Raw genomic sequence first — 27,787 nt, 5'->3', positions numbered from 1 at the left:
TTTTTTTTTCCCACCTCACGTGACCCTTCATCTTCTTCTCCTTTCTTCTTCCCCTCTGCTCACCTCACTTCAAACCAAACTTCAATTCTTCCTTGCAGTTTCTCTTTCCTAATCTCAATTTTCTTTGGCTCTCTCTCTCTAATCTAAATTCCAAAACTCTAGAAAGCTTTCATTCTTCTCAGTAAGATTGGTAGGAGAGAGGGCAGTTCACACCCCGTCAGATAATGAATCCCACCATTGAAGCTCAAGCTCCTCCACCGCCATCATTGCTTCCACCTCTGACTCTGGAACCTCCTTAGCCCCACCATCCATCCACCTCCTGCAACCGATATCCAGAAGATGCAGTTCACCAGTTTCTGCCCCTCATGATGTAGAAGATGATGTTGATTTTGTAGATGAGGTGTCTTGGAAATGTGGTGATTGCAGGAATGCGTTTAATATGTTGAAATTGGAAGCTTTCTATTTAATTCTTGCAACTCAGAGATTCAATCTCAGATTTTTTTTTTTTTTTTTTTTTTTTTTTGAAATGAATGTATTGAGAATGGAATTCAAATTTCATTTTGCCCGGTTGAGCAGAAGAGCAAGAAGAATGAAGGGTCACGTGAGGTGGAAAAAAAAATTGGAAAATTTGGTAAAAAAATAAGATAAAGCTTTTTAATTTTAAATAAAAAATTTGGATCACGTGAGGTGGACATGACTATTTTCACAATTCTCGTTAAACAAATTTGGATTGGAATGTAATATTTTGAAAATAAAAAGAAATTAAATATTAAAAATATTTTAATAACCCTCCAAATGAAAAATGAAAAATTGTAAAAATAAAGGATATTATCCAAAAATTTAACAGGGTTAGTTTGGTGGTGATGTAAAATTTTGTGATTGCATAGAGTTCCTTTTACAAGTGCATGTGAAAATTCCTCGGCATCCACGGGCAGATTTTGGGCCGAAGTGGGCTGGATAGTGACCCGTTTGCTGAATTAAAACGCTATAAAGTATCGTCGTCCCAGGCTGGGAACGCAAATTCCCACGAAATTCTCGAGTCGAGTCCTCGAGGACAAGAGAAACAGCCGGGAGACGAAATAAAAGTCACGGTGAAAGCATTAACCTGAAGAATTGTTCTCGGACCAACCAAAAAAAAAAAAAAAACCCAACTCACTCTGTTTGAAAAACTCTCAGTTATATCTTTTCCTTTTCGAAAATCCAGTTTTCACTCCAAGTTCGTCCCAATTGTTAGGGTCTCTTCCTTCCTCTTGAAGCCCTCGAGCGCTCAACGAAACAGCTGTCAGTTTCTGAGGTTGCTTGGTTTGAGCATAAAACAGAGCAAGAAGTGGAGCTTACAGAGTCCTATGTTGAGGCATTTGTCTTTTCTGGAAACCCTAGAATCAATGAGAAAGCGAAATTGATTTCGAGACTGTACGGTTCTTGTCGTAGGAGCAGCGGAACTAGGGTTCTGTTCGCTCTCTGTTTACGCTGATACATCATGAGTCCAGTTCAGAACTTCGAGCAACACTCTCGGCATCTAGTCGAGCCCGACCTCCGTAAAATACTCTCTCTCTTTTTCTCTTTGAAGTTTTTGAACTCTGTTTAGGTTTCTCAGCAAATTCTATATGGAATTTGTTAAGTTTAGTTGCCGAATTAAGGAAAATTTTGAACTAAAGTTCAGTAGGACAGTTGTTTTATTTATTTATTTATTTATTTAATTTCGGTTATCATGCAATGAGTTTTGAAGGTTTATTAAGAATATGCACCAGATTTAATTATACTTATATGCTGTTTTATTTATTTGAAACAGCAATTCCGAACAGGCTTCAGATGGCGATGGAGGTTCGGGACAGTCTTGAGATTGCCCATACTGCCGAGTACTTGAATTTTCTAAAATGCTATTTCCGGGCATTCTCAATGATTCTTCTGCAAATTACGAAGCCACAGTTCACTGACAATCCTGAGCACAAACTACGAAACATCGTGGTAGAGATTCTCAATCGTCTACCGCATAGTGAAGTTCTCCGTCCCTTCGTACAGGACCTCTTGAAGGTTGCCATGCAAGTGCTCACAACTGACAATGAAGAGAATGGCTTAATCTCTATCCGTATAATCTTCGACCTCCTAAGGAACTTCAGGCCCACGTTGGAGAATGAAGTTCAGCCATTCTTGGACTTCGTCTGCAAGATTTACCAGAACTTTAAATTGACTGTGAGCCATTTTTTTGAGAATAGTTCTGTGGTTGGGGAAGATGTTAAGCCTATGGATACTTCTTCTTCGGATCAACCCATGAGTAATGGGTATAGTGGGTCCGTGCAACTTAACCCAAGTACTCGTTCTTTCAAGATAGTTACAGAGAGTCCACTTGTAGTCCTGTTTCTTTTTCAATTGTACAGTAGGCTTGTCCAAACCAATATACCTAACTTGTTACCTTTAATGGTTGCCGCTATATCTGTTCCTGGTCCTGAAAAGGTTCCTCCCCATTTGAAGACTCAATTCATTGAGCTAAAGGGTGCACAAGTTAAGGTACGTGATTGTTGCTAATGATGACTAATTTTAAATTGTTACCTGTAAAATGAAATTTAAGCTTAAAATGACTGCTAAAAGATAATGGTCATCTTTTTCACTTTAATTTACCTATACCGAAAATTTGGGGTTTCCTATAGTCAGGTTGTAGCAGTCTCAAGGCATAACCTGTCATTTGAACTAGTACCACCTCTTCCTGGGTCTACTAGAAAATTGTATACGTAAGCCACAGATTGTTAATGTTTGGCAATCTTTAAAACTGGATCAAAGTATCAATCTACTCCCATGAATGAGCCATAACCTGCTAGTTTCTAACTATCTCCAGAGGTCAAACTGCATTAGTAGCCCAACAGGAGGTTTTGACATTTAGTAGCACTAAAAAAGTAACTTTAGTGACAGAGATTCTCCTCTTGAAGTCACTGCATTCTGTTATAGAAGCAAATATCCTAAAAGTCGTTCCTTCTTTTCCACAAGCAGTGAAAAAGCGTTTCATGGTAAAAGTTTACTATCTCACGAAGATATATAAGCTTGGCATGCCTTTCCTGCACAAGGAATGCCATCTGTTCATAGACATAGAACAGTTGAAATGTGGTTTTAATATCGTTGCTAGCTTTACATGAAGTGGAAATAAGACACCCAAAGATGCTGAAACTTCAATGCTATTCATGCTTTCCCCTGATAGATTCTCTCCCTTCCATGTTATCTCCATTACTGTCTACTAATTTGTGTTTCTATTATTCCAGACGGTTTCCTTTTTGACGTACCTGTTGAAGAGTTTTGCTGATTATATTAGGCCACATGAAGAAAGCATATGTAAAAGCATCGTCAATCTGCTGGTTACTTGTTCAGATTCTGTATCCATCCGTAAGGTAATAATTATTCTCTCTTGATTTATGATTTTTTGGGTGATCCTTGTCCTTCTTCTATTGTTTTGAAGTTAAATATTTGATATTGGTGAATGCAGGAATTGTTAGTAGCTTTAAAACATGTTCTTGGAACAGATTGCAAGCGGGGTTTATTTCCTCTAATTGACACTCTGTTGGAAGAGAGGTAATTATATTTACCACACCATGTAGGCAAGCAAAACTGTTCAACCTATAACATTGATCTCTTAATTTAGGACATTTAAATCTGTACATTTCAATAGAGACTTATGTGTACTTTTGAGTATTATGCTAGCCAGCCTTTACGTTACTTCTTTTTTGAGATAGGTTATCTTTGATTCTGTCTTTAGTCTTAAACTCATAGGTATGCATGTTTGTGACATATATGTTAGTTTAATACTAAAATGTGCATATTTTATCCTCTCTCTTTTTCTCCTTCATTTCTAACACTGATTTTAAAACCAGGGTTCTAGTTGGAACTGGTAGAGCCTGCTTTGAGACATTAAGGCCATTGGCTTATAGTCTACTTGCAGAGATTGTTCATCATGTTCGTGGTGAGCTTTCCTTGTCACAGGTATTACTTTGTTGTGTTTTACAAACTCACACTGTTTCTATCTGTATCTCTTATTAGATGTGGTTCTTTCCACTTCAATTACTACTTTAAGGCATTGACAGTGACTTAACTGGGGTAATACCGACCTTTATCAGTTTTGGCCATTTTGCTTTTCATGCTCTTGACTCACCTTTTGTCTCTGCATAAATGGTGAGAGGCATATATTCCAACTCAAAAGAAAGGATTCTTATTTGATGGCACAGTAGTAGCATTGTGTTGTTTGTATGATCTGTTTTAAAGCTGTGGCATGTAGGGAACCCGTCTTATTGAAAACTTTCTTTATTTCTTTTTGGTAATACTATGGCTTTTTTGATATCATATAAAACTACTTCTGATAGTCATTCAAATGCCTTTATAAAAAAAAAAAGAAAAAAAAAAGAACAGTAATATAATTGTGCCATGTGTTTTTGTTATGTATTTACTATGGTGATAACTAATAGGGTCTCTTGTCTTATACATTCTCCCTATCTACATGGATGGAGTCCCTTTTAACCAGGAAAATTGTATAAATTTGTTTTTGTTGCTAGCAACTAGTAACATGTTTTTCCATCAGTTGACACTACACTTTGACATCCTATGTTAATTTCATCTGCTGATGCGTTTGTACGATTTAATTGCAGCTGTCGCGGATTATATACTTGTTTTCAAGTAACATGCATGATGCTTCATTGTCACTCAGCATTCATACTACTTGTGCCCGACTGATGCTGAATCTGGTGCATATGCTAATCCTACTTGTTAAAAAGATTTCAGTTGCTTTCATTTTATTTTATTATTTTTTATTGACCTGGCTAATATTAATTGCAAGATTAATGTCTATTTTGATCCTGTTCCTATGTTTTGTATAATGGTTTATATGGGATATAGGTGGAGCCTATTTTTGAGAAGGGTGTTGACCAACCATCTATGGATGAAGCACGGATTCTATTGGTCTGAGTTACAATCTAAATTTTGCGCTACTGTCTTAAATTGCTACTTTCATAGATTTTTCCTTTCTTCTTCTTAATAATGCATGTCATGTTGTTCTTGTAGGGGCGCATTTTGGATGCTTTTGTGGGGAAATTTAGTACTTTCAAGCGTACCATTCCTCAGGTTAATATGATCTGTGTAATTGCTTGATGTTTAGGGGTTGATTTTAGTGTCTTTTCTTTCTTCTTCTTTTTTTTTTTTTTTTTACTCTCTCTCTCTCTCTCTCTTTTTTTTTTTCCAATAATATATGTGTGTGTGTGTAGCTTTTGTCTCGTGTATGCTTTATGCTGGTCTATATTTTGTATTCTGAGTTCAATGTTTAATTTTGATATTTTGAGGGAAGTGGGGCTGGCACTTTTTATACTTCATTAATATGAAGCCTTTTCAACTTATTGGACATCCTGCGCACACTGAGATTATTTGATTGTACTGATGTTTCCATGTTTCTTGATAGCTGTTGGAGGAGGGTGAGGAGGGAAAAGATCGGGCTACTTTAAGGTCAAAGCTTGAACTCCCTGTGCAGGTTGTTTTGACAACTTTAATTTGAGGTTATTATGTCTCCATAAAATGTTAAGATGCCAAGTTCCTTGTATGCTTGTGTATCATGTCTTTAACAACAAACAACTCTATTAATTCCCTTTCCTTCTTTTTTGTAAGAGGACAAATTTTAGATATATATATATATATATATATATATATATATTTTGGCCTGTATCCTATGGATTCTTTCATTACTTAATCTAAGTATTACAAGAATGTTGCAATTTTTATTTGTTGGTGAATTGCATTACTAGGTTAATCAGTAACTTTATTTGTATAGTTCTTTTTGCAAGGAGTGCTCTTTTTTGATTAGCTAGATATTTGCTGATAACAGTGGTTACTTTTATCGTTTTTTAAATCTATGCAGTTTTATGCTGTGGGAATTCTAGCTAGAAATATGTGCTAAACTTTAGTTAGATGAAACTTTGGAGAATCTTATTGATGGTCTTACAAACTCTGCTTTGGAACCTTTTTTTCCTAATCAATTACACGGAAGCAGATGAACGTTGCATATTTTTAGAGGTTTTGAAGGATTCTGTGTGCAGGTGTTGGACATTTCAAGTGCCAAATCAATTACCTTCAATGCTGGAATGCTATTTTTCTTGGATGGGAAGAAAGGAGATAACTTGATCTTCTTGTTTAAAATGATTGTTATTAATTTTAATGATTCCCTTGTTCTTTTATTGCTGTTTTATTAATTTTTCTGTGATTCCTTTGTTATAGTTAGTAACTGTCTGCCTCTCTCTTTTATGAAATCTTTGCACTTTCTTGTTGCCCTCCTATTAAATTGTGACATATGATACACTTGCAGGCAGTTCTAAATTTGCAGGTTCCAGTGGAACATTCAAAGGAGGTCAATGACTGCAAGCATCTGATTAAGACATTGGTTATGGGTAATTGATCCTTAACATGGTTTCTTTAGTTTTTTATGGGCTTTAATGGAGGATGATTTTTTAAAAACCTGAGATTCATAAGTTCATTCACTTCTAACAAATATTGAGTAAGGGCTTCTGTTTATGGTTGTATTTTTTTAATTAAATATCTATGTTTGAATATGTTAGGAATGAAGACAATCATATGGAGCATCACTCATGCACACTTGCCCAGATCACAGGTATTATTGTATAATTTGCTTCTTTCTCATAAGTGGGCTTGACATTTGTTATCTCATGTAACATTGCTGATGGTTTAAGGTTTCTCCTTCCACGCATGGAACACACCCGCAGGTGCTTGTTTCACCATCATCTAATGTACCTGCGCCTCAAGCTTTCAAAGGGATGAGAGAAGATGAGGTATTTGACTTGAATTATGAGTTTGAAAGCTGTTTTCAGGTATGAAAATGCTAGATGATTAGTCAGTCTAATTTTGATATTGGATAGGTCTGGAAAGCCTCTGGTGTTTTAAAGAGTGGTGTGCATTGCTTAGCTCTCTTCAAGGAGAAGGATGAGGAGAGGGAAATGCTTCAACTTTTCTCCCAGATTCTGTCTATCATGGAACCTCGAGATCTAATGGACATGTTCTCATTGTGTATGCCAGAGCTTTTTGAGTGCATGATTTGCAACTCTCAATTGGTTCACATATTTTCCACGCTTTTGCAAACCCCTAAAGTGTACCGGCCATTTGCGGATGTTTTGGTTAACTTTCTTGTAAGCAGTAAACTTGATGTTTTGAAGCATCCCGATTCACCTGCAGCAAAACTAGTATTGCATCTTTTTCGGCTTATATTTGGTGCAGTTGCCAAAGCACCTACAGATTTTGAACGTATTTTACAGCCTCATGTCCCTGTAATGATGGAAGTTTGCATGAAAAATGCCACTGAGGTTGAAAGGCCTCTTGGTTATATGCAACTTCTTCGTACGATGTTTCGTGCACTTGCAGGATGCAAATTTGAACTTCTGCTGCGGGATTTGATGCCCATGTTGCAACCGTGTCTTAATATGCTTTTAACTATGCTTGAGGGTCCAACTGGGGAAGATATGAGGGATCTTCTGCTTGAATTGTGCTTAACTTTACCTGCACGCCTAAGCTCATTGTTACCTCACCTTCCACGTCTTATGAAGCCTCTTGTTTTGTGTCTTAAAGGAAATGATGACCTAGTTAGCTTAGGTTTAAGAACACTTGAGTTTTGGGTAGATAGTCTGAATCCTGATTTCTTGGAACCCAGTATGGCTAATGTTATGTCTGATGTGATTTTAGCCCTGTGGTCACACTTAAGACCTACACCCTATCCTTGGGGTGCAAAAGCTTTGCAACTCCTTGGCAAGTTAGGTGGTCGTAACAGGCGTTTTCTTAAAGAGCCCCTTGCACTTGAGTGCAAGGACAATCCAGAGCATGGGTTACGGTTGATTCTTACATTTGAGCCCTCAACTCCATTTCTGGTGCCATTGGATCGATGCATAAACCTTGCTGTAGCAGCTGTTATGAACAAAAGTGCCGGAATTGATTCATTTTACCGAAAGCAGGCTTTAAAATTTCTTCGTGTTTGCTTGTCATCTCAGCTCAATTTGCCTGAAAAAGTGAAGGATGATGGATATACAGCAAGCCAGTTGTCAAGCTTGTTAGTTTCGACTGTTGATTTGTCTTGGCGCAGATCCGAGACATCGGATATAAAGGTTAATTTGATTCCAAATGTTATCTATTGCTGTAATCCTATCTTAGAGTTTGATGGTTTTGTTTTCTGAACATGTTACCATCTTCTTTATTTTGTTTCAATTTCTATACCTATTTTTTCTTAACTTATCCTTTCTTTTCTCTTAAATTTCAATTGTTTTATGAGAAACCAAAATAGTTGAAATCGTAAAATGTACTATCAGTGCAATGATAATTTATGTCCAATTGCAGGCTGACTTGGGTGTAAAGACAAAGACTCAGCTAATGGCTGAGAAATCAGTTTTCAAGATTCTCTTGATGACCATTATTGCTGCAAGTGCAGAACCTGATCTTCTTGATCCCAAAGACGACTTTATTGTCAATGTCTGTCGCCATTTTGCCATGATTTTTCATGTTGATTCTTCCCCAACGGCTGCTTCTTCTGTGACTCCAGCACTAGGAGGTTCGATGCTTTCATCAAATGTGAATGTTGGTTCCAGGTCAAAGAATAGCCTATCTTCAAACCTCAAAGAGTTAGACCCTCTAATATTTTTAGATGCTTTAGTTGATGTGTTAGCAGATGAAAACAGGCTCCATGCCCAAGCTGCCCTTAATGCTTTAAATGTCTTTGCTGAAACACTTCTTTTTCTTGCTCGCTCAAAACATGCTGATGTGCTGATGTCGAGAGGCCCCGGTACTCCAATGATAGTCTCTAGTCCATCAATGAATCCTGTATATTCGCCACCTCCAAGTGTTCGCATCCCTATTTTCGAGCAACTTTTGCCCCGTCTTTTGCATTGTTGCTATGGAACTACATGGCAAGCACAGATTGGAGGTGTCATGGGTCTTGGTGCATTAGTTGGCAAGGTCACTGTTGAGACTTTATGCCTTTTCCAAGTAAGAATAGTCCGTGGCCTGGTGTATGTTCTTAAAAGGCTTCCTGTTTATGCCAGCAAAGAGCAGGAAGAGACAAGCCAGGTTCTCACGCAGGTTCTGCGTGTGGTCAACAATGTTGATGAAGCAAATAGTGAACCACGCAGGCAAAGTTTTCAAGGAGTAGTTGAATTCCTTGCTTCAGAGTTATTCAATCCTAATGCATCTGTTATTGTGAGAAAGAATGTACAATCGTGCTTGGCACTTTTGGCTAGTAGGACTGGTAGTGAGGTATCTGAGCTTCTTGAGCCTCTGTATCAGCCTTTGCTGCAGCCTCTTCTAGTCCGTCCACTTCGGTCGAAGACTGTTGATCAACAGGTATATTATATTGCTATTGTTTTATATATATATATATATATATATATTTTAAAAAATTTCTCACCAACTCTCTTTGATGGCATACAGGTTGGGACAGTTACGGCTTTGAATTTCTGCTTGGCCCTGAGACCACCTCTTCTCAAGTTGACTCAAGAATTAGTTAATTTCCTCCAAGAAGCATTGCAAATTGCTGAGGCTGATGAAACTGTATGGGTTGTGAAGTTTATGAACCCAAAAGTTGCCACTTCACTAAACAAGCTTAGAACAGCCTGCATTGAGCTACTTTGTACGACAATGGCGTGGGCAGATTTTAAAACTCCAAATCATACTGAACTGCGTTCAAAGATCATTTCCATGTTTTTTAAGTCTTTAACATGTCGAACACCAGAAATTGTTGCTGTTGCAAAGGAGGGTCTGCGCCAGGTTTTTTATGCATCTTATTTTATTAGATTATTTATTTCATATTCTTCTCAAGTTAGCTGGCTATTGATTAGATAGTGATAAATGTGATGTATATTCTAGGAAAGTATGGCTTAGTTTTTCAGGTATGCTTATTCTTTGGCTTTGTTTGCATATTTGGCTAAATGATCGTACTTATCTTGTCTTGTGCATTTTGTTTTACTGGATAAGGAAATGGTAGAAGGCCGTGGAACATAAACATGCCATTTTATATGTTCTCTCAAATTCTTAGTCTCCTTTCCAAAATGCACTAGTCTCTGGAGTTTTCCCTTTGAACTTTAGGAACTTAGTTTTGTCAATCCTTCTTATTATTCTTGTTGTTCAGGTTATTAATCAACAGAGGATGCCAAAAGAACTTCTACAAAACAGCCTCAGGCCTATATTGGTTAATCTGGCACATACCAAGAATCTTAACATGCCTCTTCTCCAAGGCTTGGCCCGGCTGCTTGAACTTCTGTCCACTTGGTTTAATGTTACCTTAGGAAACAAGTTGTTGGAACATCTAAAGAAATGGTTGGAACCTGAAAAACTTGCTCAGAGTCAGCGATCATGGAAGGCTGGTGAAGAACCAAAAATTGCTGCAGGTAAGACATTAAGATGTGTACTATTATCATAGAGGTTGCACCTAGATGTGCAATTATGGATGATAGCATTGAGTTTTCTGTTTTATGCAGCTATTATTGAGCTTTTCCACCTACTTCCAATGGCTGCATCAAAGTTTCTTGATGAGCTTGTAAGCTTAACCATTGAATTGGAAGGATCGCTTCCCCCAGGACAAGTATTCAGTGAGATCAACAGTCCATATCGTCTTCCTCTCACTAAGTTCTTGAATCGCTATGCAACACTGGCTGTTGATTATTTTCTTGCTCGACTAAGTGAACCAAAGTACTTCAGACGGTAAGTGATGGGTGCCATGCTCTTAAAATCATTTTCCTGATTAACAATGTAAATTGTCCATTAATCCAATAGTCAGTATCCTGTGCTGTATATTTATTTATTTTTATTCTTGGAAAATTCAGGTTTATGTATATAATTCGATCAGATGCGGGCCAGCCCTTGAGAGATGAACTTGCAAAGTCACCACAGAAGATTCTTACTAGTGCATTTCCTGAATTTGTGCCAAAATCTGATATGGTAATGACCCCGGGATCATCAACTCCACCCACAGCTCTAATAGGTGATGAAGGTCTTATCACACCTCCGCCTGATGGTTCTAATCCATCTTCTGTGGCTCCCTCTGCAACATCAGATGCTTATTTTCGAGGACTTGCACTTGTTAAAACTTTAGTCAAACTTATACCTGGCTGGCTACAAAGTAATCGTGCTGTATTTGATACCTTAGTGCTTGTTTGGAAGTCGCCTTCCAGGATATCTCGTTTGCACAATGAACAGGAGCTAAATTTGGTACAGGTAAGTTTTCTTTATGAAGAATCTATCTGTGTCCATGTGTTCTAGTAATGCTTCAAATGCAAAGTTTTTTACTTCTTTCTTATTGCTTAATATTTGACCCTAGGGTGATTTAAATTGCTTATACGATCGACAATGCTATGCTTGTTACCAAAAAGATTTGGAATAAACGTGACAACTTGTGTTGTATGGTTCTCAACAAGCAATAATTACATGGGTACCATTTGTGCATGTGTTCTTGCACTAATTTATTTGGATTCATAACTCAATGTTCAAATTTGAAGTCCATTATTTTGTCCTCTTTGTTCTTGTTCAGCTTTGGTTTTTGGCAGATTTTCCATGATTACCATTTTGTTATCATAATTTTAAAATACAGGTTAGAACTATTTAAATCATCTGGTCCTCAAATGTTGCTTTCTATCTTTATTACTAAAATGCAGGTTAAAGAAAGCAAATGGCTTGTCAAATGCTTCCTGAATTATCTAAGACATGACAAGACAGAAGTGAATGTTCTTTTTGATATACTCTCCATCTTCCTATTTCATTCTCGCATTGACTATACCTTTCTGAAGGAGTTTTATATCATTGAGGTACAGTGACTCTTGGATCTGATTCTTCCTCATTCTGGGTTCATTATTTTCTCCCATCTCGTGTTATTATGAAACTGTTATAACCTGTCAGTGTCCTCTGTTTCAGGTGGCTGAAGGTTATCCACCTAACTTGAAAAAAGCACTTCTCTTGCATTTTCTGAATCTTTTCCAATCCAAACAACTTGGTCTTGATCACTTAGTGGTAGTAATGCAAATGCTCATTCTTCCAATGCTTGCTCATGCTTTCCAAAATGGACAAAGTTGGGAGGTTGTTGACCCAACTATTATCAAAACAATTGTTGACAAACTTCTTGATCCTCCTGAAGAGGTAATATTGTGATTTCTTGATCAACTATACTGTTTTATGGAGTTTTTTGGCCAGTCTGTTTTTCGCATTTCATAATCATTAAAAATATTTTATTTTTATTTTTCCCTCATTTTATCTTGTAGGTTTCTGCTGAATATGATGAACCTTTAAGAATTGAACTTTTGCAACTTGCCACTTTGCTTCTTAAGTATCTCCAGAATGACCTTGTCCATCATAGGAAAGAGCTAATCAAATTTGGCTGGAATCATCTCAAACGTGAAGAGAGTGCCAGTAAACAGTGGGCATTTGTGAATGTTTGCCACTTCTTGGAGGCTTATCAGGCCCCAGAGAAAATTATACTTCAGGTTTGGCTATAGTTTTAATGTTAGTTGTACAAATGATTATCATCTCACTTTGAAATTTTGTTGTTATAAGTTATCTATCTTTGCATAATTTGCACAAGTTGGCAGTGAGTGCCTCTATTGAGTTATGAATTTTTAGATTATAGTTTCAACAATAAGCAGTATTATTGTTTGGTACTCATGTAGTAGAAATGCTAAGAGATGGTAAAGTTGTTTTAAACCATTGTTTTTGGACTATTAAATGACAAGAAAAGGCACAGTTTTTTTCCCCTCAGCATCAATTGATGATCATTAGAAATGTCACGAGCAACATATAAAGGCAAGGTTGGTCATAGATCATGCAAGCTAATGGGTAGCATCAGGTTAGGCTGCGAGGGGTAGTGTGACATGTTCTTTGGATATCATATAAGCAAGTGTGAACACAGTACACAAGCACATCCCATATAGACATGTATGATTTGGTTTTTTATTCTTTTCGTTAGTTTTCACATGTAGATTTTGTGGTGCAGGTTTTTGTAGCACTTCTTAGAACATGTCAGCCAGAGAATAAAATGCTGGTCAAGCAGGCCCTTGATATACTAATGCCAGCACTTCCACGAAGGTTGCCTCTTGTTGGGGATTCCCGTATGCCAATTTGGATAAGATACACCAAAAAAATTCTGGTTGAGGAAGGCCACTCGATTCCTAATTTGATTCACATTTTTCAGCTCATTGTGCGCCATTCAGATCTCTTTTACAGCTGCAGAGCACAGTTTGTACCTCAAATGGTGAATTCTCTCAGTCGACTTGGATTGCCTTATAACACTACAGCAGAAAACAGGCGTCTTGCCATTGAGCTTGCTGGTTTGGTGGTTGGTTGGGAAAGGCAAAGACAAAATGAAATAAAAGTAGTAACCGATAGTGATATCCCTAACCAGAACAACGAGGGATTTAATCCTGGCCCTGCTGGTGCTGATCCTAAGCGTTCTGTGGATGGCACTACATTCCCAGAAGATTCAACTAAGCGTGTCAAAGTTGAACCTGGTCTCCAATCCCTCTGTGTCATGTCTCCTGGTGGTGCATCAATCCCCAACATAGAAACCCCTGGACCTGCTAGCCAACCTGATGAAGAATTTAAGCCAAATGCTGCTATGGAAGAAATGATCATCAATTTTCTTATAAGGGTGAGGTTTTTTTTCAACTTGTGTTTTCTTTTGGATTTAAAATATTATCTAAGTGGATCTTGAAGGCTGTTGGTTTTGTTACATTACCTAGTGTTGTATTTCTCCCTTAAATTTTTTCAGGAATTTGAAAATTATTGATGTGTTGGTTTTGTATGTACGTATATTGATGTATTCTTTGAGCTCAGATTAAAAATTTCTTTACTCATATATTAAGCTGGAAATTCAAATGGATTCACTTTCAATGGTCTTATGCAAGTGTTGATGGATTAATATCCTCCACTACATACTTAAGAGCTCCGTGCTACATATAAACAGAGACATCATTTTATCTGAAATGAATTCCAATGAATTCCAAGTGTGGAAATTGGAGTTTTCTGAACAATATAGCTATCTTTATTTTGCTTAGGGCAGTGCTAGTTCCTTTTCATCCTAGACATTATTATTTCTCCTTTTTGAATGACTCTCTGGAAACAGGTTGCCCTGGTCATAGAGCCTAAGGACAGGGAAGCAAGCACTATGTACAAACAAGCTTTAGAGCTACTTTCACAAGCTTTGGAGGTCTGGCCAAATGCCAATGTTAAGTTTAATTATCTTGATAAGTTGCTGAGCAGCATTCAACAATCTCAGTCAAAGGACCCTTCCACAGCTCTTGCACAGGGTCTGGATGTCATGAACAAGGTCTTAGAGAAGCAGCCGCACTTATTCATCAGAAATAACATCAACCACATTTCCCAGGTATGTTGTCATGCTGTAACTAGTATTTTGTTTTCTGAATAAGTCTACAGTTGCCAAATTTTGAAATTCTTCTTCTTGTGCATTCACTGTCTTTTGGTTCACGGGTGTATTGTTTCAGATTCTTGAACCGTGTTTCAAGTATAAATTGTTAGATGCTGGAAAGTCATTGTGCTCCCTCTTGAAGATGGTCTTTGTTGCATTTCCTCCAGAAGGAGCTACTACACCCCCAGATGTGAAGGCTTTGTATCTAAAGGTTGATGAGCTGATACAGAAGCATATTAATACTGTTACAGCTCCTCAAACTTCAAATGAAGATAGCACTTCCAATTCTATTAGCTTTGTTCTGCTTGTCATCAAAACTTTGACAGAGGTGCAAAAGAACTTCATTGATCCTTACTTCTTGGTTCGTATCCTTCAACGCTTGGCCAGGGATATGGGATCATCTGCAGGTTCTCATTTGAGACAGGTATGTTGCATTTTCTTTTATATCATGTAGTTATTGTATTGCAATTTTTTGTTCTTGGGCATAAAATGTATTTGTAAACCCAATTGCTATACTGGAAGCGAAAACCCACATGGGATTACAAATAATAGTACAAGTTACTTGTAACATATTCTTCCATTTTTTTATTATTGGTGTGGCTTCATTTTATTCATAGAGGCCATTACTGATTTGTTTCTTGTTCTCCTGACAAAAGAAAAGATGGTCTGATAACTGTTTTCTTCAACTAAGTACATTCCTATGGTTTTTGGTCTTTAACAAAGAACCACCCGTCTCCTGCCTGTTGTCTATTTTTTTATGGTTCTGTTTACGTGCATAATCCTTAGCAATATAGATACTTTACTTCCCTTTTTGGTTGGGTTTTAGTGTGATTTAATTGAAAAATGTCTCTCTTAACTGAAACTTCTTGTAGAACCAATGACTAAATCGAAGCTTGGTTCAGTGTATGTTAGACCCACCTTTGTGTAATTTTCCATTTTTCTCTGGTATTTCTTTCTTTACTGAATTTGGCGATGGTTAGTTTTATGTTTAACTTTCAGAATGATGTTTTTCACCCCTGATGGATTGTGGTTAGTTTCTTCCTTTTCTAACTTTCAATTTAAGATACTATGTACGTCTTATGTGGCCATATTGTTTTTTGATATTTTTCAAACATATCCTATTCATTTTTTTCTGATGGCTCAGTATTTGATAAATTGCATATTTTCTTTCATTGAATTTTTTCCCTAATTATCCATGATGTCAGGGTCAGACAAAAGATGCAGATTCTGCTGTTACCTCTTCTCGTCAAGGTGCTGATGTCGCAGTCATCTCTAATCTAAAATCTGTACTGAAGCTTATTAGTGAGAGGGTCATGGTTGTTCCTGAATGTAAACGATCCATAACTCAAATATTGAATGCCTTGCTCTCAGAGAAAGGTACTGATGCTAGTGTGCTACTTTGCATACTTGATGTGATAAAAGGTTGGATTGAAGATGACTTCAGCAAGCCAGGCACGTCAGTCAGTTCAAGTTCTTTTCTCACTCCAAAAGAAATAGTCTCATTTCTTCAGAAACTTTCTCAAGTTGATAAGCAAAATTTCTCTCAAAATGCCCTGGAAGAGTGGGACAGGAAGTATCTTCAGCTTCTTTATGGAATATGTGCTGATGCAAATAAGTAAGTACATTTTCGGGTTCATATGCATAGTATCATTTTCTCGATATTAAGTTTATTATTGTCTCCGAAATCCAATGAAATGATTTGGTTGACTTTCAGATATCACCAATCCTTGCCACAAGAGGTCTTTCTGAAGGTGGAAAGACAATTTATGCTTGGTTTACGGGCAAGAGATCCTGAAATTAGGATGAAATTCTTCTCACTTTATCATGATTCTCTTGGGAAAACATTATTCACAAGGCTTCAGTACATTATTCAAATTCAGGACTGGGAAGCCTTAAGTGATGTCTTCTGGCTCAAACAGGGCCTTGATCTTCTTTTAGCAATTTTAGTTGAAGATAAACCTATTACACTTGCTCCAAACTCTGCAAGGGTACCACCACTTGTGGTTTCAGGTCCTCTTCCAGATTCTTCTGGGATACAGCAGGTCACTGATGTTTCTGATGGTCCTGAGGATGCTCCTTTAACATTTGATGCTCTTGTTCTTAAGCATGCACAGTTTCTGAATGAGATGAGCAAACTAAAGGTAAAAAAAATCTGGCATTGCTCTATTTACTATTTTTCAAATTATCATTTATGGAAGTAAATTTGATGCAAAATACTATGTCAGGTTATTTTTATCTGTCTCTGTGTGTGTGTGTGTGTGTGTGTGTGTGGATAAGCATATAATATTGTCAATATTATTTTTAATTCTTATCACTTAAACTTTTGGAACTAATGGTAATTTAGTATGGTATAGAGCTTGGTCTTGAGTTCTAATCTTGCAAACCCCAAGTTTGTTGGTTTATCGTGTCACATGTCCCTGCTTTCTGTCCTGTTGTTTGAGGGTCTTACATGAATATTGTTGTTCTAACATATATATAGTATCTTATGGTGCAGTATGCTTGATCTTCCACAAAAATTTACCAGTCCCGTAGTTTTGATTGAGTCTGACAAAATGATTTTTTGGCCTAGTTTTATGTAAAGTGAGTTGATCTTCTATATTTGAAAGTTCTGACCTTCTGTTCTGACTCTTCTAGGTTGCTGATCTTCTTATTCCATTGAGAGAGCTGGCTCATACAGATGCTAATGTTGCATACCATTTATGGGTGCTGGTGTTTCCCATTGTATGGGTTACTTTGCATAAGGAAGAGCAAGTGCAATTAGCTAAACCAATGATCACTCTCCTATCAAAAGATTATCATAAGAAGCAGCAAGCAAATAGACCAAATGTTGTTCAAGCACTTCTAGAAGGACTTCAGTTGAGCCATCCTCAACCTAGGATGCCAAGCGAGCTCATTAAATATATTGGGAAGACTTATAATGCATGGCACATTGCATTGGCCTTGCTGGAAAGTCATGTTATGCTGTTCACGAATGATTCAAAATGCTCCGAGTCTCTGGCTGAGCTTTATCGTTTGCTCAATGAAGAAGATATGAGGTGTGGACTGTGGAAGAGAAGGGTGATAACTCCAGAAACAAGGGCTGGACTTTCACTAGTTCAGCATGGTTACTGGCAACGTGCTCAAAGTCTCTTTTACCATGCAATGGTTAAGGCAACTCAAGGCACATATAACAGCACAGCAACAAAGGCGGAGATGTGTCTTTGGGAAGAGCAGTGGCTTTACTGTGCTACTCAACTTAGTCAATGGGATGCACTGGTTGACTTTGGCAAGAGTATTGAGAATTATGAAATCCTGCTTGACAGTCTTTGGAAATTGCCCGATTGGTCCTATATGAAGGATCATGTAATTCCAAAGGCACAAGTAGAAGAAACGCCAAAGCTTAGACTCATTCAAGCATTTTTTGCTCTTCATGAGAGAAATACAAATGGTGTGGGGGATGCTGAAAACATAGTGGGGAAAGGTGTTGATCTTGCTTTAGACCTGTGGTGGCAGTTACCAGAGATGTCTGTTTATTCCAGAATCCCTCTGTTGCAGCAATTCCAACAGTTAGTTGAAGTTCAAGAATCATCACGAATTCTTGTGGACATTGCCAATGGAAACAAACCATCTGGAAATTCTGTTGTTGGTGTTCATGGAAATCTTTATGCTGATCTTAAGGACATTCTTGAGACTTGGAGGTTGAGAACTCCAAATGAATGGGATAATATGTCTGTTTGGTATGATTTGCTCCAATGGAGGAACGAAATGTATAATTCGGTCATCGAGGCATTCAAGGATTTTAGCACGACAAACCCACAACTTCATCACCTAGGTTATCGCGACAAAGCATGGAATGTTAATAAGCTTGCTCGCATTGCTCGTAAGCAAGGGCTTTATGATGTTTGTGTGACAATACTTGAAAAGATGTATGGCCTTTCAACCATGGAAGTGCAGGTACTCAAACTATAACAAATATTCTCATGTCATGGTGTGGAGAAGAAGTCTCTCTCTTTTGCTGAATATATAATTTCCGTAGTGTATTTGCTGTTCTTTGGACCTTACAATATATGTGGTTGTAGATTGCAATCCAATGACTGATTTTCATTATCAAGTTGTGTTTGGTTATCTTTTCCCTTCCATAGATATTTTAACCAACGATCATTTTTTCTGGCTGAATAAGTGCCCAAAGGCCTGGACCAGGGCCTTGCCTACCACTACACTCTTCCCTCGATGATGTTAAATGTTGATCTTAAATATCTACAATTCTTTCCTCTTTATTTGTTGGCTATAATTTTCTTCCCTATATTACCTGCATTTTTTACATTTATAAATATTGGGAAAGAGTCGTTACCATCTCAAAAATGTGTGCAGGAAGCCTTTGTTAAGATAAGAGAACAGGCAAAAGCTTATCTGGAAATGAAAGGAGAGCTTGCCAGTGGTCTTGGTCTGATCAACAGCACTAATTTAGAGTATTTTCCTGTGAAAAACAAAGCAGAAATCTTTCGTCTAAAGGGGGATTTCTTTCTAAAGCTAAATGACTCTGAAAGTGCCAATGCTAGTTACTCCAATGCGATAAGCCTATTCAAAAACTTGCCCAAAGGGTGGATAAGCTGGGGAAATTATTGTGACATGGTACTAACTTTTTATTTGCTTCACATGCGATTTGTATATTTCTTTTCCTGATCTAAATACTGATTTGCGTCTTTTTTTTTCTTTTTTTCTTTTTTCCCCTCTCTCTAAATGCAGGCTTACAAAGAAACTCATGAAGAGATTTGGTTGGAATATGCTGTCAGCTGCTTTCTTCAAGGCATAAAATTTGGCATATCTAATTCAAGAAGCCATATGGCTCGTGTTTTATATCTCCTTAGTTTTGATACTCCCAGTGAACATGTGGGGAGAGCTTTTGATAAGTATTTTGACCAAATTCCCCACTGGGTTTGGCTTTCATGGATTCCACAACTCTTACTCTCCTTGCAGAGAACAGAGGCTCCCCATTGCAAACTTGTTCTACTAAAAATTGCAAATGTGTATCCACAGGTAAAATGTTACATTTTGTTTGTTGAGTGCAAATAATTAGCTCAGTTTTTTTCTCTCAAAAAGATCTTGATATTCTCTGCCTTGAATTCTCAGGCTCTATATTACTGGCTGCGCACATATTTGCTTGAACGGCGTGATGTTGCTAGTAAGTCTGAAGCTGGTAGAATGGCAATGGCTCAACAGAGAATGCAGCAAACTGTCTCTGGTGCCAATGCCGGTTCTATTGGTTTAGCTGATGGAAATGTAAGAGTACAGGGTCATGGTGCGGGTGCTTTATCCTCAGACAATCAAGTTCACCAAGCCACTCAATCTGGTGATGGTGGGAACTCTCATGGGCAAGAACCTGAAAGTTCCACGGGTGTGGATAGCAGTGTGCATCGAGGGGTACATGCAGGGAATGATCAATCTATGCAACAAAGTTCTTCAAGCATAAATGATGGTGGTCAGAGTGCATTAAGGCGTTCTGGTGCTTTAGGTTTGGTAGCTTCTGCTGCCAGTGCTTTTGATGCTGCAAAGGATATAATGGAGGCTCTTAGAAGCAAGCACACAAATTTAGCTAGTGAACTTGAGGTAACTGTTGCTGTCTCAGATGTCTTTAATGTCTTCTCTATGCAATATTGTTGTCCAGGAAACCTTTTCAATAAATTGCTTGTTCATGTGTGGAAATATTAAGTTTATGACTGGTGGACAAGAAATTGGGAGAGATTATTATTCTTATTTTGCTTTTGTTTTTCAAATTCACTGCCTTTTTGTTGTATTTTATACTGTAATGGTATGAAACTCAAATGCATATTTCAAATACTATCCAGGTTCTGCTCACAGAAATTGGTTCAAGGTTTGTCACTTTGCCAGAGGAGAGACTTCTTGCTGTGGTTAATGCACTGCTTCACCGTTGCTACAAATACCCAACTGCCACTACAGCTGAGGTTCCTCAATCTCTCAAGAAGGAGCTTTCTGGTGTTTGCAGAGCTTGCTTCTCAGCGGATGCTGTGAATAAGCATGTTGATTTTGTAAGAGAGTACAAGCAGGATTTTGAACGTGATCTTGATCCTGAAAGTACAACTACTTTCCCAGCCACCCTCTCTGAACTGACTGAGAGATTGAAACACTGGAAAAATGTTCTTCAGAGCAATGTTGAAGATAGGTTTCCAGCTGTCTTGAAGCTGGAAGAAGAAAGCAGGGTGTTGCGTGACTTCCATGTGGTTGATGTTGAGGTTCCAGGACAGTACTTCATTGATCAGGTAATCAAAATTCATTGCGCATGCTTTTTAATCATAATTATCTATTGGTAGTAGTGTCTTTAGTGTCATTATTATGAACTTAAAGCCCTAATTCCTATCATCTAAAGACTCTGATATTATATTATTTTTTGACCTCCTAAAGTGCTTATAAAAAAGGACCTTCTTAATGCTTATGTTGGTTTAAAAAAATTCGAATTTTAAATGCATTTCCCCCACCGTCACTGAAAAATTATATTATGTAATATCAGGAAATTGGGCCGGACCATACGGTAAAGTTAGATAGGGTTGGAGCCGACATTCCAATCGTGCGACGACATGGAAGTAGTTTCCGCCGTTTGACTCTTATTGGCTCTGATGGCTCACAACGACATTTTATTGTTCAGACATCTTTGACTCCAAATGCTAGAAGTGATGAACGCATTTTGCAGCTTTTCCGAGTGATGAACCAAATGTTTGATAAACACAAGGAATCAAGACGCCGTCACATATGCATTCACACCCCCATCATTATTCCTGTTTGGTCGCAGGTTAACATTTGCATTATATTTTTCTTTCTTTTTTCATATGATGAACTTTATCGTAGACATAGGGTATGGCAATCCATGATTCTTCTTTCAGTCTGCCTTTTGATCCACTGATTGATCACTTTGGTTGCCCTTCAAGTGGGTGGTTGTGGACTAACCTGCAAATTTATTTGTTCTAATTACTATGCTCTCATGAACAGGTCCGCATGGTAGAAGATGATTTGATGTACAGCACCTTTCTTGAGGTATATGAGAACCATTGTGCAAGGAATGATAAAGAAGCTGATCTTCCGATTACCTATTTCAAAGAGCAATTGAACCAAGCTATTTCAGGCCAAATCTCACCGGAAACTGTTGTGGAGCTACGTGTCCAAGCTTATAACGACATAATCAGAAATCTTGTAACTGAGGGCATCTTCTCCCAGTACATGTACAAGACTCTCTTAAGTGGCAACCATATGTGGGCTTTCAAAAAGCAATTTGCCATCCAGTTGGCCCTCTCAAGTTTCATGTCTTTCATGCTACAAATTGGGGGAAGGTCCCCAAATAAGATTTTATTTGCGAAGAACACAGGAAAAATATTCCAAACAGATTTTCATCCTGCTTATGATGCAAATGGAACAATAGAGTTTAATGAACCAGTGCCTTTCCGGTTAACTAGGAATATGCAAGCTTTCTTCTCCTACTTTGGAGTGGAAGGCCTTATTGTCTCGGCAATGTGTGCTGCAGCGCAGGCTTTAGTTTCACCTAAGGTGAGTTTTATTGAGAACTCTACGTCCATTTAACTTTTTCAACTAGAACATTGTGACTCAAATCCCGACTTCTCTATTTGCAGCAAAGTCAGCACCTGTGGCATCAGCTAGCCATGTTTTTCCGTGATGAGTTGCTGTCTTGGTCTTGGAGAAGACCCCTTGGAATGCCTATGGCTCCTATTGCTGGAGGGAGCAGTATGAACCCTGCTGATTTTAAACAAAAGATCACTACCAATGTTGAACATGTAATAGGACGTATCAATGGAATATCCCCACAGTACTTCTCTGAAGAGGTATGCTGCATCTGTTTCAATCTGGATCACCAAAATAGAATAATATAAACCATCAGTAACACAAATTGCCGAGGGAATGCCTTATAGGATGGGAGTAATTCTACGAAAATAGATCCTGCTGCTAATTCCTATTTCTTTGTTCGTTTTGCATGAAAGGGAATATTTTTGGTTGATAAGAATATAAAATTTGAGATATTGCTGGGCTGATTTTAGAATCACTGGTGTTTTGTATTTATATTTGGAAAGGGTTCAGGCTACTACTTTTCCGCTCTAGTTCTTCAACCTTTTGCGATCAAAGTTTATATGGGACACATGATTGCTTAGCTTCTTTTATTTCCACTTTCCTTGACATTAAATACTCAAAACCCTTTTATTGTGTGTTTTCCTATGAATTCAGGAGGAGAATATTGTGGACGGGCCGCAGTCGGTGCAAAGGGGAGTCACTGAGTTGGTTGAAGCAGCCCTGACCCCGAGGAACTTGTGCATGATGGATCCGACATGGCATCCTTGGTTTTGAATCTAGCGAGCATGTAGAGAGAAAACCTAACCGGAATCTTACTTATAGGGAATAGCAGTTTTCTTTTTGTAGATATTATTATGTACATATTGATTATTGAACGTGGTTGTCTATGTTCTTGATTCTGACACCCAAATCGAAATTAGATGTAAATTGGGTGTCAAAAGTAAATGACTTTGTTATGTTATAAAATTGTTTGTCGTATAAAAAAAATATTCTTACATTTTGTGGTGCGTCGGATTTGCTAGAAACACAGTTGACGGCTCTTTAACTAAGTTCTGTTTCAGCCATATAGTAAAAATAATCGTCATAAATGGATCTTCCTAATCATATTCGGGTGCCCAAATAATTTTTTATTTGGCAAAAAGCAATGGCGAATCCTTTTCTTTAGTAAAAAGTAATTCTCCAAATTGATTATCTGTGGTATTACAATTCTTCATGTGTTTTTTTTTTTTTTTTTTCCTTTCTTTTTATTTTTTTTTTCCATTTTAGGTGAATTTTAGTAGTCTTTTTGGGGGCAGGGAATGACAATCACGATGCTTCTTTTCCCGTTTTCCCCCTTAAGGAGTGGGAACTTCATTATACAGCAATTTCAATCACAATTCCCTAATCCATTTTGGCCTTTATTATTGTTATTATTATTATTATTTTTTCTCGTTAATGTCATTTTCATTTTTCCTTTTTTTTTTTTTTTGTTTTTGGTTCCTTTTTCCTCTTGCTTTATATTGTATGAAAATGTCGAAAAATAGAAAACTCATCAGCAAGCAGTGAGTAATCATCAATATGTAATCGTCAATATTATTGAAGAATCAAACACATGATTCGTCCTCTGTCTTTCAGATTCGAAAACAAAACAGAAGCATCGCTAAAAAAGATCAGCAATGAGAAAAACACCAAAACCAATCTTAAAAAAAAGGGTGTCAGGAAAAACACCAACAATATTCTCACTAAGAAAAATACGAAAAAATCAGAATTCAATTTTGACCCTCTTCCTCAAAAAAGCGAAGATGCTTCCCCTTAGGAGTTGGCAAGCCCTTCAACCTCACAATAGTAGGCGAAACTTCATCTTCAACCCCATTCTCTTCAATTTCATCATCACTGTTGTACACAAACCTTATGTGCTTTCCTTCAAACTTTGGAAGCATTTTCTTCTCCTCATTCACATTGATCTTGCTCATTCCATCGCACAGCGAATCCACCAGCTCATCCTCTTCTTCTTCTTCAATTTCATCATATTCTTCTCCATAGAAATCATCACCACCATCTTCTTCTTCTTTAACTTCTTCTTCCTCATCTTCATCATGGGCACTAGCATTTACCTGAATAGACCAAATTGAAGCATCATCATCATCTGGGTTTGGCTTCTCTTTGCGTTCAGATTCAGTCTCTCCAAATCCTTGATAAGTCAGCTCAGAGGAACATTCTGATGAATCATAGACCTCGGATTTCTCTGAGAAATCTAGAAGCAGAGACCGGGTGATGATACTCTTTTGTGATTCAAGACTCTCTTCCTTCATTCCATCAAACATATCACATACAACCTAAACCAAAGAAGATAAAAATTTAATGAATTGAATCAAAATCAAAGAACCGGATGATATAAAAGAACCAAAAAGAAAATTTTTTTAACCTGCGAAATCAATTGCTCTTCAACAATCGGAGAAGGTGCCTCCAGAGCAGAGTCGTTGTCGGCGTTCAAACTTCCATCACCGGAGAGATTCGGGATTTGTGGTGTGTTTGCCGGAGTCGGTGCAAGAAGTCCCGCCGGAGAATTTTGAAGGAGAAGGAAAGGGCGGCTTTCCAAAGAGAGTTTCGAAAGTTCGGCTTCTTCTTCAACCTTTTGCAAGAGGTTCTTGACCTGACCCCTAAGCAATGCCTCTCCAGACCCAGGTGTGATCTTGGCTCGATTGCCTCTGTGCTTGACTGTGGATGATGATGGGGTCTCCAAGCTACCCATTGCAAGCCCAACGATCGGAGAATCATTCGTAATATCAATCAGCGCGGATCGATCTTCTTGTTTCCCATTTCTTTTCCTTGACTTTGATACACCAGTTTCAGATTCTTCAATTTTCCCTGAAGAAATTCAAGATCGGCAAAAACAAAGAAAACGTATTATAATCTATTAACTAAAATCGATAGGAAATAGTTTCTCGAAAATTTCCATTAAAAAATCTTCCGAATCAACAAAAAGGGAACAGAACCCAAAATTTTCTGTCTTCAAAATTGACTGTTTGATCGAAACAAAAAGTGGGAAAAAAACCACTCACTTGAAATGGGAATGTTGTTGCTGTTGTTTAACGCAGCCGAAGTCTGTGACCTTGTGACTCTTCTTGTTGATAATGGGGTCTCCATCGAAAATGAATCAAGAAGATGAGCAAGAACACGGACTGGGTTTTAGGGAAACAGACCAATAAAATTTGACCTGATTATCAAAAGCGATGGAGATGACAGAAAGTAAACTAGACGACGATCGGATTAAATTCAAAAAAGAAAGGAAAAGTAGATGTTTTACGAGCAAAGCTATGAAGGTTTATATAAGAGAATGTTAAACGGAGTTTAAACTTTGCAATATGACCGTTGGCGCGTGCGGTACACATTGGTACAAACACGTTCACCAAAACTAGCCGTTGGAATAGAATTTTAAATAAACATCGCCTCCGGTTTTCTGTGCAATTTGGACAATTAATGGGCCTTGGAAGGCTTGGGTTTGGGCTTAGCTGGCATGATCTACTTCCCTTTTCTATTTTATTTATTTATTTTTTTGGCTGGAGTATTTATTTTTGTTTTATTTTTTATTTTTAAATAATAATAATTTGTTGGTGTAATTTTAAAAATTATTATAGAAAGAGTTAGATACTTTATATTTTCTCAAACATCATTTCATTATTTAAATTTTTCCAACAAGATTTGAAGAGTTTGGTTATCGTGTTTAATTGTGGATCTATTGACAGGTGAACTTCAAAGTTTGTTGCAGTGAGGGATCCTAGTTCTTTTAAATATTCCTCATTGAGGGTGACCAACTTGTAATGTGATTTGTTTTGATTTTTAATCTTAGGATTTTAGTTCAATTTCTAATTCTTTGATCCTATTAAGATTTTGTAATTTTCTTTTTAATTCGTAATCTCATTCTAAATATATTTGTTGAAGAGTGTTATATTTTTTTATAGATCGTTGAGCAATAGATTGATTTGTAAGGATACTATTGGTGGATTGTTTCAAAAACTTATTCGTACGGTTCCATCTAAATATTTTTTACTATAGTCATTATATAGGGGCAGTTGGATTTCATCTATTAGAAACCAATCAGACGGTAAGGTGATTTTCGGTTCCGTTGACTATTTTGGATTAATAGTGTTTGAACTTGTAATATGATTTGTTTTTATTTTTAATCTTAAGATTTTTAGTTCAATTTCTAATTCTTTGATCCTATTAAGATTTTGTAATTTTGTTTTTAATTCGTAATCTCATTCTAGATATATTCGTTGAAGAATGTTATATTTTTCTATAGATCGTTGAGCACTACATTGATTTGTAAGGATGTTCTTGGTGGATTGTTTTTAAAACTTATTCGTACGGTTCCATCTAAATATTTTTTTACTGTAGTCATTATATAGGGGCAGTTGGATTTCATCTATTAGAAACCAATCAAACGGTAAGGTGACTTATGACCATTTAATAGTTTCGATTCTGATGACTATTTTGGATTAATAGTATTTGAACTTGTAATATGATTTGTTTTGATTTTTAATCTTAGGATTTTTAGTTCAATTTCTAATTTTTTGATCCTATTAAGATTTTGTAATTCTCTTTTTAATTCGTAATCTCATTTTAGATATATTTGTTGAAGAGTGTTATATTCTTCTATAGATCGTTAAGCAATAGATTAATTTGTAAGGATGTTCTTGATGGATTGTTTCTAAAATTTATTCGTACGGTTCCATCTAAATATTTTTTATTGTAGTCATTATATAGGGGTAATTGGATTTCATCTATTAGAAACCAATCAGACGGTAGGTGACTTATAACCATTTAATAGTTTCGGTTCCGATGACTACTTTGGATTAATAGTGTTTGATCTTTATGACTTTTATTAAAGGTTTGGAAATTTATAGAAATAGTCACACTAAAGAAGAAAAAGAAGAAATATGGCAAAATTGGAAAAAATTTATGATTGAAATAAAATATGATATTCAAATTTTGAATTCTTAGAACAACAATATCAAGAAATAAAAAAAAAATTAAAAAACATTGGCTATTGAAAAATAGGAAAAATCTTATAAAATAACCACCTCAGCTAGTCATCCCCCTATAAAAGAAATAATAATTAAATACAAAAATATTTAGATAATTGCCTTACCTTTTTAAAATATCTAATGAAAATTCGAAAGTTAGAAATATAATAGAGCAAAACAATTGTACAAACCAAAGCTTAGTCACAATAGGAAAACGGCTAGATAAAATTGAAATAAAAATAGACAAATTACCTTGCTAGAATAACAATGAAGTGCCTCTAACCATGTTCACGACAAATTCTTATGAGATTACAAATAAAATCCAGTTACAAAGGTTTTTAAGATCATTAAATTATGTAGCAAATTTTTACCAAAATCTGAGAAAAAAGCACAAACCATTATTCAACAGGCTCAAAAGTAATCCTCTTCCCATGGACTATAGAACATACTACCGTAGTTAGATAAATCAAAATACATGTCAAATCCCTTCTATGTCTTGGCAAGCATTTCCTCGATAAATTTTTACAAAATAGCACAAATAGACGTTTTCGAAATTGGCTTAAGAAGCATTTTCATTTGAAAAACCCATCTAAACTACTTGAATAAATTGTCCTTTTAAATTTAAGCGTCCAAACTCAATCACAAATAAATTATGGTATTATTAAAAAAGGAATTTTATTGATAGTATTATACGTTTTAAAATTTCAGGATAATTATTAGATGGAAATTTTTTAATCAAAATTGATTGTAAAAGTGCAAAATATGTTTAAGAAAAAGATGTTCAAAACATTGC

The 27,787-nt window shown here is 36.7% G+C and overlaps 2 protein-coding genes across 4 annotated transcripts; one reads left to right on the top strand and one right to left on the bottom strand.

Annotated features, from left to right (window-relative positions):
• Positions 1-1,015: 1,015 nt before the first annotated feature.
• On the top strand, positions 1,016-22,985 carry LOC107424364 (uncharacterized). 3 transcript variants are annotated; one of them, XM_048478599.2, is made up of 35 exons: positions 1,016-1,538; positions 1,793-2,508; positions 3,252-3,377; positions 3,473-3,558; positions 3,858-3,966; positions 4,626-4,721; positions 4,873-4,935; positions 5,038-5,097; positions 5,429-5,497; positions 6,326-6,407; positions 6,576-6,628; positions 6,741-6,806; positions 6,894-8,126; positions 8,356-9,354; positions 9,442-9,777; positions 10,139-10,397; positions 10,488-10,710; positions 10,833-11,223; positions 11,661-11,810; positions 11,917-12,138; positions 12,261-12,482; positions 12,989-13,642; positions 14,117-14,377; positions 14,496-14,843; positions 15,625-16,034; positions 16,134-16,560; positions 17,054-18,352; positions 18,770-19,030; positions 19,145-19,435; positions 19,529-20,005; positions 20,245-20,676; positions 20,925-21,203; positions 21,401-21,952; positions 22,036-22,245; positions 22,643-22,985. In XM_048478599.2, the coding sequence occupies exons 1-35, from the start codon at positions 1,481-1,483 to the stop codon at positions 22,760-22,762; spliced, it is 11,640 nt and encodes a 3,879-aa protein (XP_048334556.2). In that variant the 5' UTR covers positions 1,016-1,480; the 3' UTR covers positions 22,763-22,985. The 3 variants fall into 3 exon arrangements, with proteins under 3 accessions (XP_048334556.2, XP_048334555.2, XP_048334553.2); XM_048478598.2 differs by having other exon boundaries at positions 6,708-6,806; positions 15,631-16,034; XM_048478596.2 differs by having other exon boundaries at positions 6,708-6,806.
• A 549-nt stretch (positions 22,986-23,534) lies between these two features.
• LOC107424367 (uncharacterized) lies at positions 23,535-25,273 on the bottom strand. Its single transcript, XM_016034152.4, has 3 exons — positions 25,030-25,273; positions 24,393-24,835; positions 23,535-24,303 (listed from the first exon to the last, which is right to left on the bottom strand). Exons 1-3 carry the CDS (start codon positions 25,112-25,114, stop codon positions 23,737-23,739), a joined length of 1,095 nt encoding a protein of 364 aa, XP_015889638.3. The 5' UTR covers positions 25,115-25,273; the 3' UTR covers positions 23,535-23,736.
• Between the last annotated feature and the right edge of the window lie 2,514 nt (positions 25,274-27,787).

The sequence above is a fragment of the Ziziphus jujuba genome, chromosome 7 (genome assembly GCF_031755915.1).
Source record: "Ziziphus jujuba cultivar Dongzao chromosome 7, ASM3175591v1".
Classification (NCBI taxonomy): domain Eukaryota; kingdom Viridiplantae; phylum Streptophyta; class Magnoliopsida; order Rosales; family Rhamnaceae; genus Ziziphus; species Ziziphus jujuba.
The sequence above is the reverse complement of the archived record's forward strand: the minus strand, read 5'-3'. Positions and strand labels throughout refer to the sequence as shown.

What these genes read in the sequence shown, in the direction of transcription:
- LOC107424364 (XM_048478596.2), top strand. Translation starts at nt 1,481, where the DNA reads ATGAGTCCAGTTCAGAACTTCGAGCAACACTCTCGGCATCTAGTCGAG. An exon ending in GAACCAAAGTACTTCAGACG is followed by an intron (nt 10,711 to 10,832) that starts GTAAGTGATGGG and finishes TGGAAAATTCAG; the next exon opens with GTTTATGTATATAATTCGAT. An exon ending in CAGGTTCTCATTTGAGACAG is followed by an intron (nt 14,844 to 15,624) that starts GTATGTTGCATT and finishes CCATGATGTCAG; the next exon opens with GGTCAGACAAAAGATGCAGA.
- LOC107424367 (XM_016034152.4), bottom strand. Translation starts at nt 25,114, where the DNA reads ATGGAGACCCCATTATCAACAAGAAGAGTCACAAGGTCACAGACTTCG. An exon ending in CAACAACATTCCCATTTCAA is followed by an intron (nt 24,836 to 25,029) that starts GTGAGTGGTTTT and finishes GAATTTCTTCAG; the next exon opens with GGAAAATTGAAGAATCTGAA. An exon ending in AAGAGCAATTGATTTCGCAG is followed by an intron (nt 24,304 to 24,392) that starts GTTAAAAAAATT and finishes TCTTTGGTTTAG; the next exon opens with GTTGTATGTGATATGTTTGA.